The 17,538-nt window shown below is 44.7% G+C and overlaps 1 protein-coding gene across 1 annotated transcript in view; it reads left to right on the top strand.

Annotated features, from left to right (window-relative positions):
• Window positions 1-17,538, top strand: part of PDZD2 (PDZ domain containing 2) — a 187,278-nt gene that overhangs the window by 140,292 nt on the left and 29,448 nt on the right. The window contains exons 11-17 of the mRNA XM_054987229.1: window positions 1,334-1,559; window positions 2,480-2,597; window positions 8,276-8,408; window positions 11,681-11,762; window positions 12,921-13,024; window positions 13,713-13,884; window positions 15,748-16,526. Of these exons, the coding sequence (XP_054843204.1) occupies window positions 1,334-1,559; window positions 2,480-2,597; window positions 8,276-8,408; window positions 11,681-11,762; window positions 12,921-13,024; window positions 13,713-13,884; window positions 15,748-16,526 (1,614 nt within the window). The remainder of the gene's footprint in view (window positions 1-1,333; window positions 1,560-2,479; window positions 2,598-8,275; window positions 8,409-11,680; window positions 11,763-12,920; window positions 13,025-13,712; window positions 13,885-15,747; window positions 16,527-17,538) is intronic.

The following is a 17,538-nucleotide window of genomic DNA, read 5'->3' as shown; positions in this document are numbered from 1 at the left end:
ATCCACCATGGCTTACCATCAGCTTTTGATAACATTAGCACCCCTAAAGTTATGGAGTAATGATATCCTCACTTAGCAGCACCATCTCTAGAAGTGATTGCCCTACCCATGATGAATAGTGATGTACTTAATTTGCAGCAGGATCAATTATAAGTTTCTTCCCTGGTAACTTTCCCCCACATGACAGTATTTCACCACCATGTCAAAATAATAATATTATAATAACGTTCGATTTATATACTGCCCTTCAGGATGACTTAACACCCACTCAGAGCGGTTTACAAAGTATTATTATCCCCACAACAAAACACCCTGTGAGGCAGGTGGGGCTGAGAGAGCTAGAAGCTGTGACTGGCCCAAGGTCACCCAGCTGGCTTCAAGTGGAAGAGTGAGGAATCAAACCCGGTTCTCCAGATTAGAGTCCCGCGCTCTTAACCACTACACCAAACTGGCAGTTCGTTTTCTGTAGGCTGCCCTTCACATGGCTGAATCTGCTTTATGACTGGGTGGTACATTTACATGATCAAGAATTGATGTTTCCCTGTCTCAGATAATATTAAGTCACCCTAACATTGGTGCTATCTCTATGTGTGTGTAAAGTATCCTCGTGAGCTGTACTCACACAATGAAACGCGGTGGAACGGAACCTCTTGAAAATGGTCACATGGCTGGTGGCCCCACCCCCTGATCTCCAGACAGGGGGGAGTTTAGCTTGCGGAGGGCAATCTAAACTGTCTGGAGATCAGGGGGCGGGGCCACTGGCCATGTGACCATTTTTGCTGAGGGTGATTTAACCTTTTAAAAACTCCCCCTGTTGTTCCAGCTGACCCAAAGTGACGTCATTGGCCCTGGGAGTATGCGTGCACTTTGCACGCGCACATGTGGTACCAGGGGCACCACCTCCCGCCAAGAGTTGCCCCCTGTGCTGGCAACCCACTGAGTTCCACCACCTCTTTTCCCAGAAAAAAAGCCCTGCATAGCCTTCTGTACCCCCCCCCCCAAATCCTATTTCTCGCCAGTGGAACCTCAGCAATAACATGGGGACCTGTGGGGTTCTACAGTGGAAGGGGAGGGGGAATCAGCTGAAATCTTATACAACTGGAATGGCTTGGGTTTGGATCCTGTCACTCTCTTCTGCTAAGTCTTCCTCTAATAGAGAAGGAGTTCCTCCAGTGGAAAATGACCCTTTTTCACAGAGGAAGGCTTTCTGTAGTGGAGAAAAGTCTGTTCTTAAAAGACTCATTGGAAAGGAGCCAGAACATCTAATCTATAGGATACAACCCATAGTCTTTTGGGATACTAACGATCATATATTATGTTATTGCTCTTTTAGCAACTCAAGAAAGGTGTGGTGACCCTAACGGTACGAACCAAACTTCGTAGCCCCAGCCTTACCCCGTGTCCCACTCCTACACTGCTGAGTCGGTCTAGCTCCCCAAGTTCCAGTGCCAACGGAGGAGCTCCTTTACCCAGTTCTGAAGAGGTTGATGTTTCCTCGTCAAGTCGTAAGGGACCAGGACCAAAGGACAGGATTGTCATGGAAGTCACCCTCAATAAAGGTGTGAGCACAGTTTCCTTCTTGTTATCTCACTGCAGGAGCGATTTTGCAAATGGTTACACTGGATCAGAAAAATTCATAAGTTTTGGAGTGGGGGGAGGGGCAAACCAGTAAAAGGCAAAAGTTGTTTATACAGTACAGAATTGGAATTAGTGCTATATGTTAGTTTGAAACTGGGTTTTCATAGTTATATTAAACTGTTAATAGTTATATCGTTGGGTTCAGGTTCCCTGCAGATTTTATTCCTGTTGTAGGGTGAGGCTGGAAATCTGTTATCAGAACAGAAAGATCAGTTTCCATGGCTTTCCCTGATGTGCGAGCAGTGGCTTCCCCAGACTTTTCTCTACCAGGCCAGGTTACAGGGGTTCTGGTGTGCAGGCTGATGATACGAAAAGAACATTGCATGGACTGGCTTTTAAGCATGTTGCTGAGAGCATTTGTCAAGCTGTGCTTGGAGTGGAGCACACACAGCAGTCCACAAGGGCATCACAAGCAGCTAGAAGGTGTCACCCCTTTTCACACAGGAGTCTGAACCTGCATGCAAAGGAAGCAGATTCGTGACAGTGAGCTCTGCCCCGATGTGTGTGCGTGGTACTGAAGGTGTATAAAGGGTTCTGTGTGTGTTCAGGTAAAGGCACTTCTCTGCCCACCTGGGAACCAAAGCACAGAATCTTGTGTACACACTCACTTTGTTGCACACTCATTTGGTTGCTTTACACACCTTCATGTGAATGCATGCCAGTTGGGGTGGAGCTTCTAGACTTTCACATGTTCCGTTTCCATGTGTGTGAAAAGGGCTCTTTAATGAGTTTCAAAATAGTAGATAAATAACACAAGGCAACAGGTGAACTAGTGAAATCAGCATGATCAGAAAAGAGGAAGAAAATCACTAATGATCTCTTGCTGTCTGTTTCATCACAGAACCAGGTGTTGGGCTGGGTATCGGCGCTTGCTGCCTCACACTAGAGAATAGCCTGCCGGGTATATACATTCACAGCTTGGCCCCGGGATCTGTGGCTAAGATGGATGGGAGGTTAAGGTGAGTTCTGAACTTCACTGCAAAAAATTACACCGATTCTCATTTTTCAGGGCTAAGCATGTAGCGGCCTGGGAAATACACTCCAGCAGTTTGTGCTAACTGGAGAGAGAGAAAAGAATTATGAAACCCTGAATAAATTGTATGCAATGTATTCTGTTTCCTTCCAGGAACTCAGGATTTGACATGGGCTAACTTCTTCCAATCCAATTATTAGTTCGATTAAAACACAAATAATTTTTTTAAAGTCTGAGACTGTTAAGCGTCAAGGGCTCATTGCGCTCCCAGTAATGTTATCAGGAGTACCAATGGACCTTGAGGCCTTCCCATTGCCTGCTGCTTTCTTATCTTCCCTTTCCAATATTTACCTGGCAGAGATGGGGCAGGTGCAGGGCTTCCTTTGCTTATTTTATTTATTTATTTAAAACATTTTTATGTTGCCTTTCCAAACATATAGGATCCCCAAAGTGGCGAACATAAAAACATTTAAACATTAAAGCAGCATTTAAAATAATATATAAAATAATTCAGTAAAAACACATAAACCCACAAACTCACAACTCCAAAACCAGGCAGGCGGGCCAATAATAGTCATTGGGGAGTATACTAAATGAAACAAAAAAGACGTCACCCATTGGTGGAAGACAACAGTAGAGAGAGACAGATGAATCTCATTGGAGAGGGAATTCCAAAGTTTTGGCATCACAACCGTAACACACCTTTTCGGTCATGTAAAGTTAGTTGGGGTGTGAAACAGTGATTACTCAAGATCACCCACTGCGCATTGTACCTGGGTGGGGATTTGAACTGAGGCCTGTCCTGCCCAACATTTGATCCACTACACCACCCAAAAAGAGAATCCTGTTCAGAAAATTCAAATTTTTTCACACCTTGCTTTCCTTCCTGGATATTAGTTTATGTGAGATTCCATCTGATGCATGTGTCATGGATTCTGGGGCTTTTTGCACAGAATTGGAGTATGCAGGTGCCAGAAACTGTAACACACTCTCTCTCACACACACAGAGGGGGGGATTTTTCCAGGTATATGTGCTGGTATAGGGTTATCAATGCCTCTCGGGCATTCAGAACTTGGTGAGAAGGAAGAACGTGATGAGTACTGGAACTTCTTTTTTAGAAATCAAAACACTGTACATGAGCCTACTTGACTTTTGAGTTTTTACTTTTTTTTTGAGTTAAAGGAACTCAAAAAATGCTCCCATGGAGACTGTTCCTAATATGGAGGTGCCCAGCTATTGACCTGTGAGTCGAATCATCAGATAGCTAAGTGCAAGGGGTGGTTTTGCCATGGAGATATGTGCGAGGAAGCCGGAACCAGGGAAGTTTAAGTTATGGCCTCGATCCTGCTTAGAATCTCTGCAGGTGCAAGGGGAGTAGTAATTTTCACCAATTTCTCCCTCCCATAACAACCCAAAATGCCCCATGAAATGCTGCTCCTGGAGGCTGGAGGACTCCCTAGGAATAGACTGGAGGGGAATCGACTCTCCCTCCCTTCCTTGTGCTTGTGCCACAGACTCACTAACAGTGCAATCCCATGCAGAGTTACTTCAGTCATTGCTTTCAACGATCTGCATAGGATCGCACTGTAAAAGGTACTTTAAAAAATGAAACCAGGAGGGAGTACAAGTGATCTTAGGCTATTCTCTTAGTTTCTGCCTTCTGTAAGATGCCACAATCTCACAGGAATAGATACCTTAAGTAAACAATGTACAAGGTTATTAAGAATAAACAAAGAAAGAAACACCGGCCCTAACAGAGTTCTTCTTCCCAGCTTGCCTAGCCAGTTTTCCATGAGCTGTAAGTAAAACCTGGTCTGGAATGGCTCCAGATTATGATACCCTGGAACTATAATGAAACATGAAATGGATTTTTGAATATTACACCTTCCATCTGGGAATATTCAGACTAGGTATTTGTAACAGCTACTGAGCTGTTGTATGCGACACATTCAGCATGGTTCTTTCAGGAACTGAGTCACAAGGTTTGTTTTTAACAGTTGAAGTATACACAATACTGCTGCATGACTCAGTGAGTCATTCTAGGCCCAGACCAGATCTCATTCTTTGACCTTCCTTTTTCCTGTGCCGTCCATCAGCCTGCATCTCATAGAAAGCGCTGCTGAACAAACCTATTATTGACGGGTTATTGTAACTGCGAGCACCACAAACTATCAGAGTTACTGTTTTCCTGATATATCAGAACTACATATGGTTTCGGAGTGTGAGGCAGGCTGGTTTACAGGTACAGGAGAATGAAGTGAAAGAACAGAGGAGTGATAGAATGTATAGCAGTATAGCAGCACTGCAGGTGGTGGACTCCAGCACTGAAAGCTCCAGGCGGAAAAAAAATGAACACAGCAGGGAGAGAAGCCACTACCCCTCTGCTTGCTGTGCTGGTTTTCTGCTAAGAGGGAGGTGTTGGGTTTTTTTAAAAAAAAATGGAACATTCCAAAATTTGATCTTCCACCTCTAGTCTGATATGGTGCAGTCTATTCTTTAAAGTCAGGATTTTACCACCTCGTTCTCATATACATGGCAACCAGTAGGGTTGCCTAAATAAAACAAAAAAATGCCAGCATCCTTCATGTCTGCATATTGCTTCCAGGTACAGCCATGGAAGTGGCAGCGGATAGATGGAATCGCTGGAAACTATATGATAAAACATAGAGTTTACCATAGAGTGTCTGGTGATTCCAGTGTCACTTTTGGGTTGCACTGATGTCACAGCCCTCCTCCCATGTCCTAGGGTTTCCAGCTCTAGGTTGGGCAATACCTGGAGATTTGGGGGGTGGATGCTGGGGAGGGGAGGGTTTGGAGAGGGGAGATGCCCTAGAGTTCATCCTCCAAAGTCACCATTTTCTCTGGGGAAGCTGATCTCTGTAACCTGGAGATCAGTTGTAATTCTGGGAAATCTTCAGCTACCATCTGTAGGTTGGCAACCCTACGCCAACCCTCTCATGGCTTGACTTGTCAACCCTAGTCAATCAGGCTTCTGTGTGCAAATCATGTTCACTGCTAGCCCATTGGAAACTTCTATAACTTCATCAAATAACAGTTGAGGTGCCCTTTGATGTGCCCTTTTGTAGATCAACAAGGTGGACTGGCCCATTAACCTACTGGGAATGTTCATGGTAGGCCGCTGCCTGGAAGGGCCATCAGGAGCAAGCTGAGCTTAAGAATAGGAGGGGCCACTCAGGGTAGCCTTGCCCAGCATTTCTTCCTGTATTGCTGACCCAGACCCAGCTATGCTTGTACTTGGAGCCAGGGCTCATTTTGAGGGGGAACACGCAGGAACGCAGTTCTGGCAGTTCCCTAAAGACGTCACGTCAGGTGGCACTGCCCACCTGACTCTCGGCCATTTTGGGCCTGTTTTAGCCTGGATTGGGGCCGAAACAGCCCAGATCGGGCCTCTGACGGGTGGTGGATCACTCTCCCACGCAGCAGCAGCCCGAACCTGACCATTTTGGGCCCCTTTTTGGCCATTTTCAGCCCCTTTTTGCCATTTTGGGCCCAATTTCAGCCCCGAATGGCCAGGATTGGGTCCAAAACAGCCAGGATAGGTGATGTCAAGGGGTGTGACATATGCAAATCAGTTATGCTAATGCCACTTCTGGCAATGGCAAGGGGTATGGCATATGCTAGTGAGTTATGCTAATGAGTTCCTCCAGCTCTTTTTCTACGAAATGACCCCTGCTTGCAGCCATCGTATCTTGGCCCTGGGGTGAGCCAAGGAGTCCCTGCAGCACTGCCAGCATCACTAAGGCTGCGTGGCCTGCTTGTTGCCGTGCCATTTTAACATCCCAGTCCTTGCTTGTTTGGCAAGTAATTTAACCCAATATATGTCCTAAGCCCTGACCTGGATAGCCCAGGCAAGCCCGATCTTGTCAGATCTCGGAAGCGAAGCAGGGTTGGCCTTGGCTAGTAGTTGGATGGAAGACCTCCAAGGAAGGCCAGGGTTGCTGTGCAGAGGCAGGCAATGGCAAACCACCTCTGTTGGTCTCTTGCCTTGAAAACTCCAGCAGGGGTCATCGTAAGGCAGCTATGACTTGACGGCACTTTCCACCACCACATGTCCTAAACTAGAAACTATACAGAACTTTACAGTTTGTAAAGTTTGCTGTTTGTCTTCTAAAATATTTGGGCAATAATCCTGTACATAGGTTATTTACATCCCTGTGGATGTCAGCCTTGAGGGTGGGGCGGGGGAGGGTTGCATTTAAATTTGGCGTCCTAGCAAATTTCTGATCTTTAGGCTGAATTTTTAAAAAAGCTATAGATCATGTGGAAATCCTTAAAAGCTGTTTGGTGCAATTGTGGTAAAATGTTTTAGTGATAGTCTAAGAGGATGATCCTGGGTCTGAACCATTCCAGATGTCTGTATAGCCCAGAACTGTACAGGGTGGAATAACAGGAATTAATATTTCACCAGCCTTTCCTTTAAGATGTATTGATCCTGTGGGTATTTCTGCTCTTGTTGTAAAGAAGGAAACAGGAGGACATGCTTGGATCAAAAAAGCCTACTGTTGAAAAGATGCAAGATGTGATAAGGAGTTGTTCATTTATCTATACATCTGAGGTTCTGTGCTCCGAAAGTTTACTTCAAGAGGAAAGGGCTTGTCTTATACTGCCTCTCTTGTCTAAATTTAACCCCTTGCAGTCCTATCTCGACTTTAGATGAGAAATCTTGCACAATTTCCTTTTAGAAGACACTCAGAGCTCAGTGACTTATGCTGTGGCTAGATTTTGTTCTTTAGCCATTAGGACTCCTTTTAGCTGAAAATGTGGTATAATTGCTTTTGCAATTTTTTCTTAACTCCCTTTTATCTTCATTGTTTTTATTTCATCAATTCTTCCATCACTAATACTCTGATCTTATTGTTATGCCCTGATGTAATAACTTATTTTTTATCACAGATTTGTTTTGTTTTACTGGCTTTTGCTGTAATAATAAATTACTGACTTTTAGCTGGATCTAAAGCTAATCCTTCTTCTGTGTCTTATGGCCAAAGTAACAGAGTTCCATGATTGGTAACCATGAAAAACCAGTATCGTCCACCATACTGACCAGTCACTGGTGGAGGGAGACAGTATAAATCAGGGCTGCTGCATTAACCAATAGAGGATATTTCTTCTCTTGACGGCTTTTTTCAAATAGGAAATGCATATTCCCCTGCCCCCCTGGCTTACTTGTAGTTCTGGTCAGGGAGGAAAAAAGCGTACTCTCATTGCATCTGTCTTTTTCCTCAGGGAAATGGCACGTATAGAAGGGGAATTAACCCCTTCTCCAGCTCTGTGACTATGGTCCGTTTTGGGGCGCCCAATAGCTGCTTTTTAGGACCAACAAATATGTCTGAAATTCCAGTTGTGGAGTTCAGGTTTCATGTGTATTGTTTTCATAAATATAACGAGAGGAGTGGGAGCCACTTCATGCTGCAATCCCAGGCAGCTGGGGACAGAAGCGAGTCCAGTCAAGTGGGTCTCTTCTTCCCATCATGCCCACTGGAGAGCTGCAACCACATAGTGTTGACAGCACTATGTTGCATGGGACCACATCCTTCTGATTTAGAATAAATCGGCAGCTCCTACATTCCAGTGTAAAAATCATAATGCTATTATTGTGAGATCCAGCAGGCATATTTAGCGGGTTGTGTTTGTTTTCTCAGCCGTGGTGATCAGATCCTAGAAGCTGATTCGGTCAGCTTGCGGCATGCTGCTCTGAGTGAAGCCTATGCCATTTTGAGCGAATGTGGGCCGGGCCCAGTCAGCCTTATCATTAGCCGCCATCCCAACCCAAAGGTAAGCTACTGTTGCTTTCGATCCACAGATTTCAACCTCTGTTTCACAATCTAGAACTGAATGTACTGAAAGCCCTAAAGAGCTGGGGCCCTGCATATCTCAGAGAACACCTTCATATGAATCTTTACATCCATGAAAAACTACAGACATGTAGATACGGTGAAATCAGTATGATTAGGACACCCAGCAAGGCTTTTTCACTGGGGCTATTTGCATTAGGACACCTGCTCTCCAGAGAATTCTACCAAGTCCGCTGGCATGCAAAGGCTTTTTAGCTGCTGTAGCGTGTTTTGGAATTAATTGTTTTGCTGTTTGCTCTCATTGTTTTATATGTTGCATTGGATCCACACATGCAAAGAATGCAGATCTTTCCTTTGATGCCCTCCACGCACAGTCCGTTCAGATTCCAGGAAAGCTTGTTCCCAGGATCAAATAGCTGTGCGGGTCCGGAGGCTGCAATGGAGAGAGGAAGAGGACAAAATTAGGGTTGCCCATTCTGGGTGTGGAAATTCCTGGAGATTTGGGGATAGAACCTGAGGAGGATTCAGAGAGGGGAAGGGAAGGAACTTCAGAGGAGTATAATTTCATAGAGCCTCTCTCCAAAGGTTTTCACCAGGGAAAACGATCTCAGTAGTCTGGAGATCAGTTGTAATTCTGGGAGATCTCCAGGCCCCACCTGGAGGATGGCAACCCTGAACTCTGTTCCATCAGCAGAGTTGTGTGGATGGAAGAAGTAAAAAGGGTGATTTTGATTCCTCTCTCCTCACTGCAGCCTCCCAACCTGGGCCGATTCCAGACAGCCCTCCCCATCCCGAAACATCGCGCGTTGTCGTGCGGAAAATGCGAAATATCTTCTCTCCTCACTGCAGCCTCCCAACCTGGGCCGATTCCAGACGGCCCTCCCCATCCCGAAACGTCGCGCGTCGTCGCGCGGAAAATGCGAAATATCCTCTCTCCCCACTGCAGCCTCCCAACCTGGGCCGATTCCAGACGGCCCTCCCCATCCCGAAATGTCGCGCGTTGTCGCACGGAAAACGCGAAATATCACGTTTTCTCGCGCGAGTTTTGCGCGACGTCACGCAAAACTCGCGCAAGAAAACACGATATTTCGCGACGATGCGCGACGTTTCGGGACGGGGAGGGCCGTCTGGAATCGGTCCTGCTTGGCTTTCAGACCACATGGACTCCACGACTCCAGGAATAAACTTCCTGGAAGAAACTGCAGAGGGAAAGTGAATGTGGGAATGATCTGTGACCACAAGCATATTCTGCTGATGAATCATGGGATCCGGCACTGTACCTTTTATTCTGCGTATATCTTGGATGCTTTTATCTTCTCTTTTTATCTTTGTCTTTTTACTTAATTTTTTTTTTTTTGAATTATTAATGGCGGGGGGGGAGGGAAGAAAAAAAATTACAAACGGCCACTAATTACAAAGTTTCAAAAAGGAGAAAAGCCATCGCTCATCATTCCATGTCGTTATAAACATGATCTTCTCAGTGGCTTTGTCTCACATCTTATAGCCATGTTAATACATTTATATATAAAGTAAAAAGCATCCTTTTTGAAATATCCATATTGTTTTACTCTTAATCCACATTCCATCGGACAGGATGTTTTTGTTACCAAATTACCTGGCATTTAGAATATTTGTGTACTTCCAAAACCAATACCACAAATGATATTTTTCTTCTTTTTTCATTATTCTGAGTGAATGTGACACTGAAACTTCATCTCAGCTGCTGAGTTTGCTTTGGGGATCGTTCAGAACCTTGCTGTTTAAGGAGGTTCAGACTTCTGACCCGGCATTGTGGCGAAATTTAATTCTTGAGAAATGCACCGGATTTATATTGGCATCTTAAACCAAGAGACTTTGTTCTACATTTCAATTCCTCTGCAATTCCCCCCTTTACAGTGAAATCATAAGCAGAGTAACTCTACTTAAGATTTCACTGTTAAATGTAAATGCTAATTTTGTTTCTTGGGGCAAAATTAGCCAGATATAGGGTGGCTGTTTAAGATCTCATAAAGAAAACATGGATTCGATTAAATTTTTGATCAAAGCAATATAACATAAGTAATATACAAAGATAATTTAAAATGTAGACTTAAATAATAATGAAAGCATTTAAGGGTTTCTTTTCTTTTTATCGACAAATGGTGTCTTTTGTTACTTCACAATTTCATAACCTTATCTTCTTTCAGTATTTCATATTGTGGCTTTTAATAATACACACATTTAAATATAATCAATATATTGCTCTGATGTGGGTGGCCCAGACTAGCCCGATCTCGTTCGATCTCAGAAGCTAAGCAATATCAGCTCTGGTTAGTACTTGGATAGGATTCAACCAAGGAAGTCCAATGTCACTACACAAAGACAGACATTGGCAAACCACCTTTGAATAGCTGTTGCCTTGAAAACCCTGTAGGGTCACCATAAATCAGCTGTGACTTGATGGCCATTTTTAAAAAAATCATTTATAGGTTTAAAGGCATGTTATAGATCAATTGATTTACCACACCATCCTAAGCAGAGTATTATCTTTCTTAAGTCCTTTACAGCCAATGGGATTAGAAGGGTGTAACTCTGGCACTGTAGTATCAGTTAGCAATGCTGTTTTCATACGTGCAAAACTATTACACAATAATATCTGTCCTCTTAGTCATCTATATCTCTAGGTTCTGGAGGTAAAGGAAGATACGTAGCAACATTTAGACCAGCTTATTGATTTTCCCATAGCATCTGTCTGGTTTCTACATTTTTCTTTCACTCATTCCTTTAGCAGACTTACGTTTCAACTGTTGAATTTCGTTAAACCAGCTGCCTTTGAAGTTCAACATGGTCTATACAGACAATGTCTTTTAGAGTTGGCTCCAGCATCTCAAGGCTGATGTTTCTACCCTCTCCGTTTAGACTTCTACAATAATTATAAAGCTTGTAGGCAGGGCTTTTTTTCAGCGGGAATGCAGTGTAACGGGGTTCTGGAACCTCTTGAAAATGGTCACATGGCTGGTGGCTCCGCCCTGTGATCTCCAGACAGAGGGGAGTTTAGATTGCCCTATGTGCCGCTGGAGTGGCGCGTAGGGCAATCTAAACTCCCCTCTGTCTGGAGATCAGGGGGCGGGGCCACCAGCCATGTGACCATTTTCTCCGAGGGCAACCCACTGAGTTCCACCACCTCTTTTCCCAGAAAAAAAGCCCTGCTTGCAGGTATCATCTTTTGTTGTACAGCATGAACCTCAGTGTCCATTTTCATTTCAATGTTAGGTTTCCGAACAGGAGATGGATGAAGCCATCGCGCGCACCACTCAGCGAGAAAGCAAGGATGTCTCATCCCCTCAACTCGCAGGTACCAGCACATGTGCTTTTAGCATTGCATCACATCTGGTTCTCAATTTTTGACAGCATGGTTGCTTTCTGCATAATTTTGTACTTTGTGTACTCTGTGCAAATCAATTAGAAATATTAAGTAGGTTTGCTAGTACCTAGCCAGTGCTAGGGACTGTTATGTAGGGTTTTTACAAGACATTGCCTCAGCCCAATAGCTCAGAAGACTGGGCTATTAGACTGTCATCTGTCCTAACTATGTTTATAGTTGGATGCATATCAAAGTTCTCATAAAGCGGTGAGCAGCCAGTTTGAGTCTCTGCTGCAATAACGTGCAATGTTATGAAATACCCAAGCCCTTTAAGCATTTTAAAGTAGGATTATTTGTTTGTTGTTTATTTATTTACTTCATGTATACCTTGCCTTTCTTTCCAAGGGAGGTCCAAAGCAGCTGACATCCTTCTCTTCTCCTTCATTTTATCCTCACAACAACCCTGTGAGTTAGGTTTCTGTGGCAGAGTGGGAATTTGAAGCTGGGTTTCCCACTTCTAACTACCACACCGCAAATCTTCACCCTGCCACACATCTTGTTCACATGCGGCCGCAACTTCGCAGCCTCCTCTTACCTCACAGGATTGTTGTGGTTAAAACGGAGTGGGGGAAAGCCATCGCTGCGGTCTAAGCTCCTTGGAGGAAGTTAAGGAGAAATGAAAAAGATGTAGACATCAAACATAGAAGGTAAAAAAAACATTCTAAAAGAGGACACACTAACAATACATAAACAAGTGAAAAAAGAAAAAAAAGAAAAAATCCTCCTAAAACTAAACTACAGATTGAGTTCCGATTTTCTCCGCCACAAATATAGATCATTTTCAAAGTCTCGCTTATTCTATGTTAAACATAAGAGCCCTCTTTTTTCTGTTGTTCATGATTCTTAATCCATAAATCCAGATCTCCTCAAGTCCTTATTATCCATTTCATGTAAAAAGTCTATAAACGGTTTCCATTCAGTCAAAAATGTAACTAATGTTGATAGCTTTTATGTTATTGTTTATAGTCTAAATAAAGAAAAATTCCACCAGAGAGCGAGAATGAGAGCGAGAGCGAGAGAGAGAGAGTGAGAAAGAAAAAGAAAGAGAGAAATGAAAAAGATGTCAGTGTGGTCCATTACATTTAACAGGGAGTCTGCCCAAGAGTCCATCCCCGAGTGTGAAGTCTAAGCAGACCGAAGCCTCCTCTCCACTGAGCTGGACAATGAAGCGCTTCTTGGAACCAGTGAGTCGGGTTGGTAGAAGTCTTCAAATTCAGAAGCATGATCTTGTTTTGAAAACAAAGTTCAATACATAACACGGGTTAATATAGCTTAGGGAAAAACACCTGGTGCTGCTTTGCATATTCATCCAGTGGCACACACCCGGGGATGTGGCTGGAAACACCTTGGAACTGTCTTGTCGGTGGAGACCGTTCAGAAACAAAAGGATCCGAATTCTGTTTGAACACAGCAAGCTTCAGGTTATTGCCAGTGACATCTCTTTGGCCTAGATCCAGAGAATGTAAGAAAGCGGGAAATCTGGGAGGATTTCCAAGGATACAGTTTAATCATAGACTATAAGCCTGGTATGATCACAGGAGTTGGACTGCTTTGGGGTTATGCCTACCACTGAATTCTGCATAAAACTAAACCTTGGGGTAAAATTGGAGACTCCTGCGTAGACGAAGCATCTGAAACGTTTCCAGGAAGAAGAAAAAGGCTTCTGTGAAGCCAGTGAATATTTTCAATGGGAGTTCCGCACATCCCACCTGTGCCCACAAAATATGACTAAATAAATAAGCAACACTTGGTAGGGCAGATGGGTGGCATGCTAAGACCTTCCGTACGTGGGGTTTGGTTTGGGGGACTGTTATAGTTCCTTGCTGTGGGGTCATCCTTGAAGTGTGTTGCACTGGCTTTCTTGGTCATCCTTCGTTTCAGCAGGGATCCGTCAATTCCGAATCGGAGCTTTCCCAGTACTTCCTGCAGGATGGCGCGAGCCAGTTGTCACTTTCAGAGACTACAGTAACGGGCTCCAGCGATGAAGAGCAGTTGCGTCCCAAGAGTGGGAGCAGCTCCCTGGATGAGAGTTTCCCCTCTCCTGGCCTTCCAAGTAAGCGACCGTCAAAGAGGTGTGGCAGCTGTTTCCTGTAATTGTTGTCTTTGCTAGGCTTGTTGTAGTCCAGGTCTTCAAACTGTGAGTGAGATTGGTCCCCCCATATACCTGGAAAGGGAGAGTGAAGTGCTGGGAATGGAAGGGGTCGTAAGGCACATTGCAGGTTTGCTCCGACAACATCTGAGCACAGGTTGTGGTATGAAATTTCAGGGAAGAAGAAAAGTTGGGATGGGTGGAAGTGTCCAGTTCTGTTCTGCAGCTTTCAGGCAGGCTGCTGAATGAAATCGTTTCTGTCCATCAAAACTCCAGAGTATTTCTCAGAAGCCAGATGGACTCTGTTCAGTTTACTCTACAAATGCACAAAGAAGGCCCAGTGCCTGTAGCAACAGGTATTGTCAGCAGGCTGGATGTCCGTAAGGCACACTAGGGCTCTGCATCTCATGCCTGTAGCTTCGAACTTGGAAAGGGGACAGATTTTTCAAAGCCCCTTTTCATGCTGGGAATCACAAAGTGGGTATCTAACAGCCAGAGATGCTCCCCCACCCTCATCTCACATGCCCTGAAGTCTGAGAGCCAAGCTACAAGTGACTTTTTTCATGTGGAGAACACTTGATAGTTTTCACAAGTTTTCCTGGGAACTGAAGTCCGAGTGTCCTTCCCTTTTGCAAATCGTTCCTCCAGTCACAAGCCTGCTGGACAAGAGGGCTCTCAATAATCGTTTGGGGGCAGGCAGCTGCTACTTTCTCCCTGGGCGTCCTGCTCCCAGGGAGCTTCACCGACATGGCGGCTTTCTCCAGAGCAGCAGGCTTGTGACTGGAGGAACGATTTGCAAAAGCTGCTGCTGCTGCTGGCTTTCTCTGGCTCTTCAGGCAGTGATTCTAACAGAGAGGGGAAGGATACTCGGTCTTCAGTTCCCAGGAAAACTTGCGAAAACCATCAAGTGTTCTCCACGTGAAAAAAGTCTCTTGTAGCTTGGCTCTCAGAAGCAGAGCAGGAGAGAGAAAAACAGCTGCATATTTGAACTGCACACCTCCATTCATTCCTGAAGTGGTCCCAGAACCCTCCAGAAAGCAGCAAGTCGAAGCCCACTTCAGAGGCCCCTCCATTTCCAGCAGACTCTCTGGTTACAGCCCAAATGCTGGTGGAACTCCCGCCAGTCATTAGAGAAGAAAATTGCACGGACTGAATACTGTCATTGCTACCTGGAGGGTAACTATACTCTCTCTTTTCTACCATGCAATGCTGACTTGGGGAGAAGGTAAGATAGGAGGGACTCCTGCTTAGTTCTCAAGTTTCCCTGCGTGTGTTTTATGGGATGGGTGTCCTGTTGCTATTCCAACTGATTGCTCTCCGCTGAGCTGCGGGGAGAGCAATCTAAACTCCCCTCTGTCTGGAGATCAGGGGGCGGGGCCACCAGCCATGTGACCATTTTCAAGAGGTTCCGGAACTCTGTTCCACTGCGTTCCCGCTGGAAAAAAGCCCTGCCTACAAGTAAATTGATAAAATGCTTGTATCCTCAGGATGTTTCAAGTTTGGGGATAAATAGTACACTGTCACAAATTAATGCAATTTGTAGAATTTACTAGGTTTGAAAGAGGGGAGTTCTCTAGTTACAGGAGACTGAGTCCCGTGGAAAAATTCCACTAACATAAGAAGGAATGGGTTTTGCTCTTCTCCTCTCCTGCTGTCCTCCAACACTCGTCTTCACCTTGTCCTGTTCCTGGTTCAGAAAAACTTTCTGTCAGAGGAGTTCCAAGCCAAGATTAGCAAAGTCTGGATTCTTTATATCTGGATACATATATTGTCTCATTTAAAACTCATTATGTTGTAATCCAAAAATATACATATCTTCTTTCCTAGCTGCCAAAGAATCGGGCCTGTGTGAATCACCCAGTAGCGGAAACTCACCTGGTCCTATCAGCAAGCACAGGGAGGCTGTGCGGCATGTTAGTTTCAGCGATAGCCCCAAGGGTGCCCGTACTGCCTTCCAGAGGCAGAGGAGGATTGCTTTCTATGACGGTGATGCTAGTGATGAAGACGACTTTGCCAAACAAGACGGCGTTCAGTTTCAGAGAGGACCAAAACCCAAAGGTCAGAAGAAGGCAGAGGGCAGCTGTGAGGTCATCACTGCCGCCAATCCAATAGAAGGTGTTGCTACAAACCAGGAGAAAGTATTTGCAGCGGATATCCAGAATGCGTCAACTGCGAGTGTCTTTAGGGATTCAGCAGAGAGTGCCGTGGAGTCCCCTGCCCTTCCAGTCAAATCACTGGATTCCTCACTTATGCCAGAGCATCACCTGAGCTTGAAGGACTTCCGAGAGGCACAGCTGGAATCTAAGAGATCCCCTAAACTGGAGCACAAAGCAGTCACTAGAGTAAAAAGCCTGATGAGCATTGAGTACCATGGGATCCCAAGGCCGAAAAACGAAGAACACGGTGCTTGCAATAAGCCCATTGGGAGGGCGCTTCCAAATATCCGGAAGAGTGTGGCCCAGGAGAGTCCCCTTGGGCAGAGCCATACGGAAGTGGTTACCCTGACTCGGAATGAAAATGAGTCCTTTGGCCTGGATCTGGAAATCCATGCCACTCCTTTGCGTGTTATGATAACTGGGTTGCGCCCCAGCGGAGCAGCTGAAAGGGTAATGTTTTGAATACTCAACTCTGAAGTTTTCCTTTTCCCTGGTGGGATATTAATACTGAACAAAACTGAGATTCTGCAAGCAATTTAAAGAGTTATCTCAGGGGCAATGTTAAATCTGTGAATGTTGTTATTGTCTTTCCCCCCATTTGCTATTAACAAGACAGTTTAGCAGCATGTACCTATCCTAGCTGACTTAAAATCTAGAGTCAATAGAAAAATACAGTGTTCTGAAATAAACTGTAATGGCTCCAGTGAACACTGCTGCTCTGTCACTTTAGCAGAAAGAGTTATCATATCCATGTAGCGCACAAGTCATTTAGAAGCGGAAATGTATTAAATTTTCAAAGGCATGCAGCTTCTTGAAAGGGGAGAACAACTGGATAGCCATTTAGGTTTTAAAAATGTAACACTTTATTATTTATTCATCTCTCTTTTTTTAATCTGGATGTGATTTTCAAATTATGGCCTCCTATACGAAGCACATCAAAATTCATGATCATGAGATGACGAGAGTTAGCACGGAGGGCTTTTTAAAGTGCTATAGTAACATGCATATCAGTGCTATTAGTTATGATCGCCTGGGATGGAATTTCCGTGTTCAGACACAGTTTGCTCTCTTGATTGTCAACTAAATGACAAGGAAAGTCACGCTGGCTTGCAAGCTGCTTAAAGACATCTTGCTGACTGTGCTTCGACAGTTTTGGACTAGATGGATATACAGTGTCATCCATGATAAGTCAGTGGTAGAGGATGACTTGGCTGGCACAAGATCCTAGGTTCAATCTTTGGCATCTCCTGTTAGAAGCCTTGGAGATCTCCCATCAGTCAAACGAGACAGTATTGGGCAGGAGGGGTCTCAGTATAAGGCTGTTGCATACATTATCAAGGTAGTTCTTACATTTTCAATGACAGCTTCTCCTGGGCCGTTTCCACACGGCTTACCTTGTTCCGGAAAACAGCAAAATCTTACGCAAAATTGTGCGAGAAGACACTGTTATCGCGTCTTCTCG

The sequence above is a fragment of the Eublepharis macularius genome, chromosome 8 (assembly GCF_028583425.1).
Source record: "Eublepharis macularius isolate TG4126 chromosome 8, MPM_Emac_v1.0, whole genome shotgun sequence".
NCBI lineage: Eukaryota > Metazoa > Chordata > Lepidosauria > Squamata > Eublepharidae > Eublepharis > Eublepharis macularius.
The sequence above is the reverse complement of the archived record's forward strand: the minus strand, read 5'-3'. Positions and strand labels throughout refer to the sequence as shown.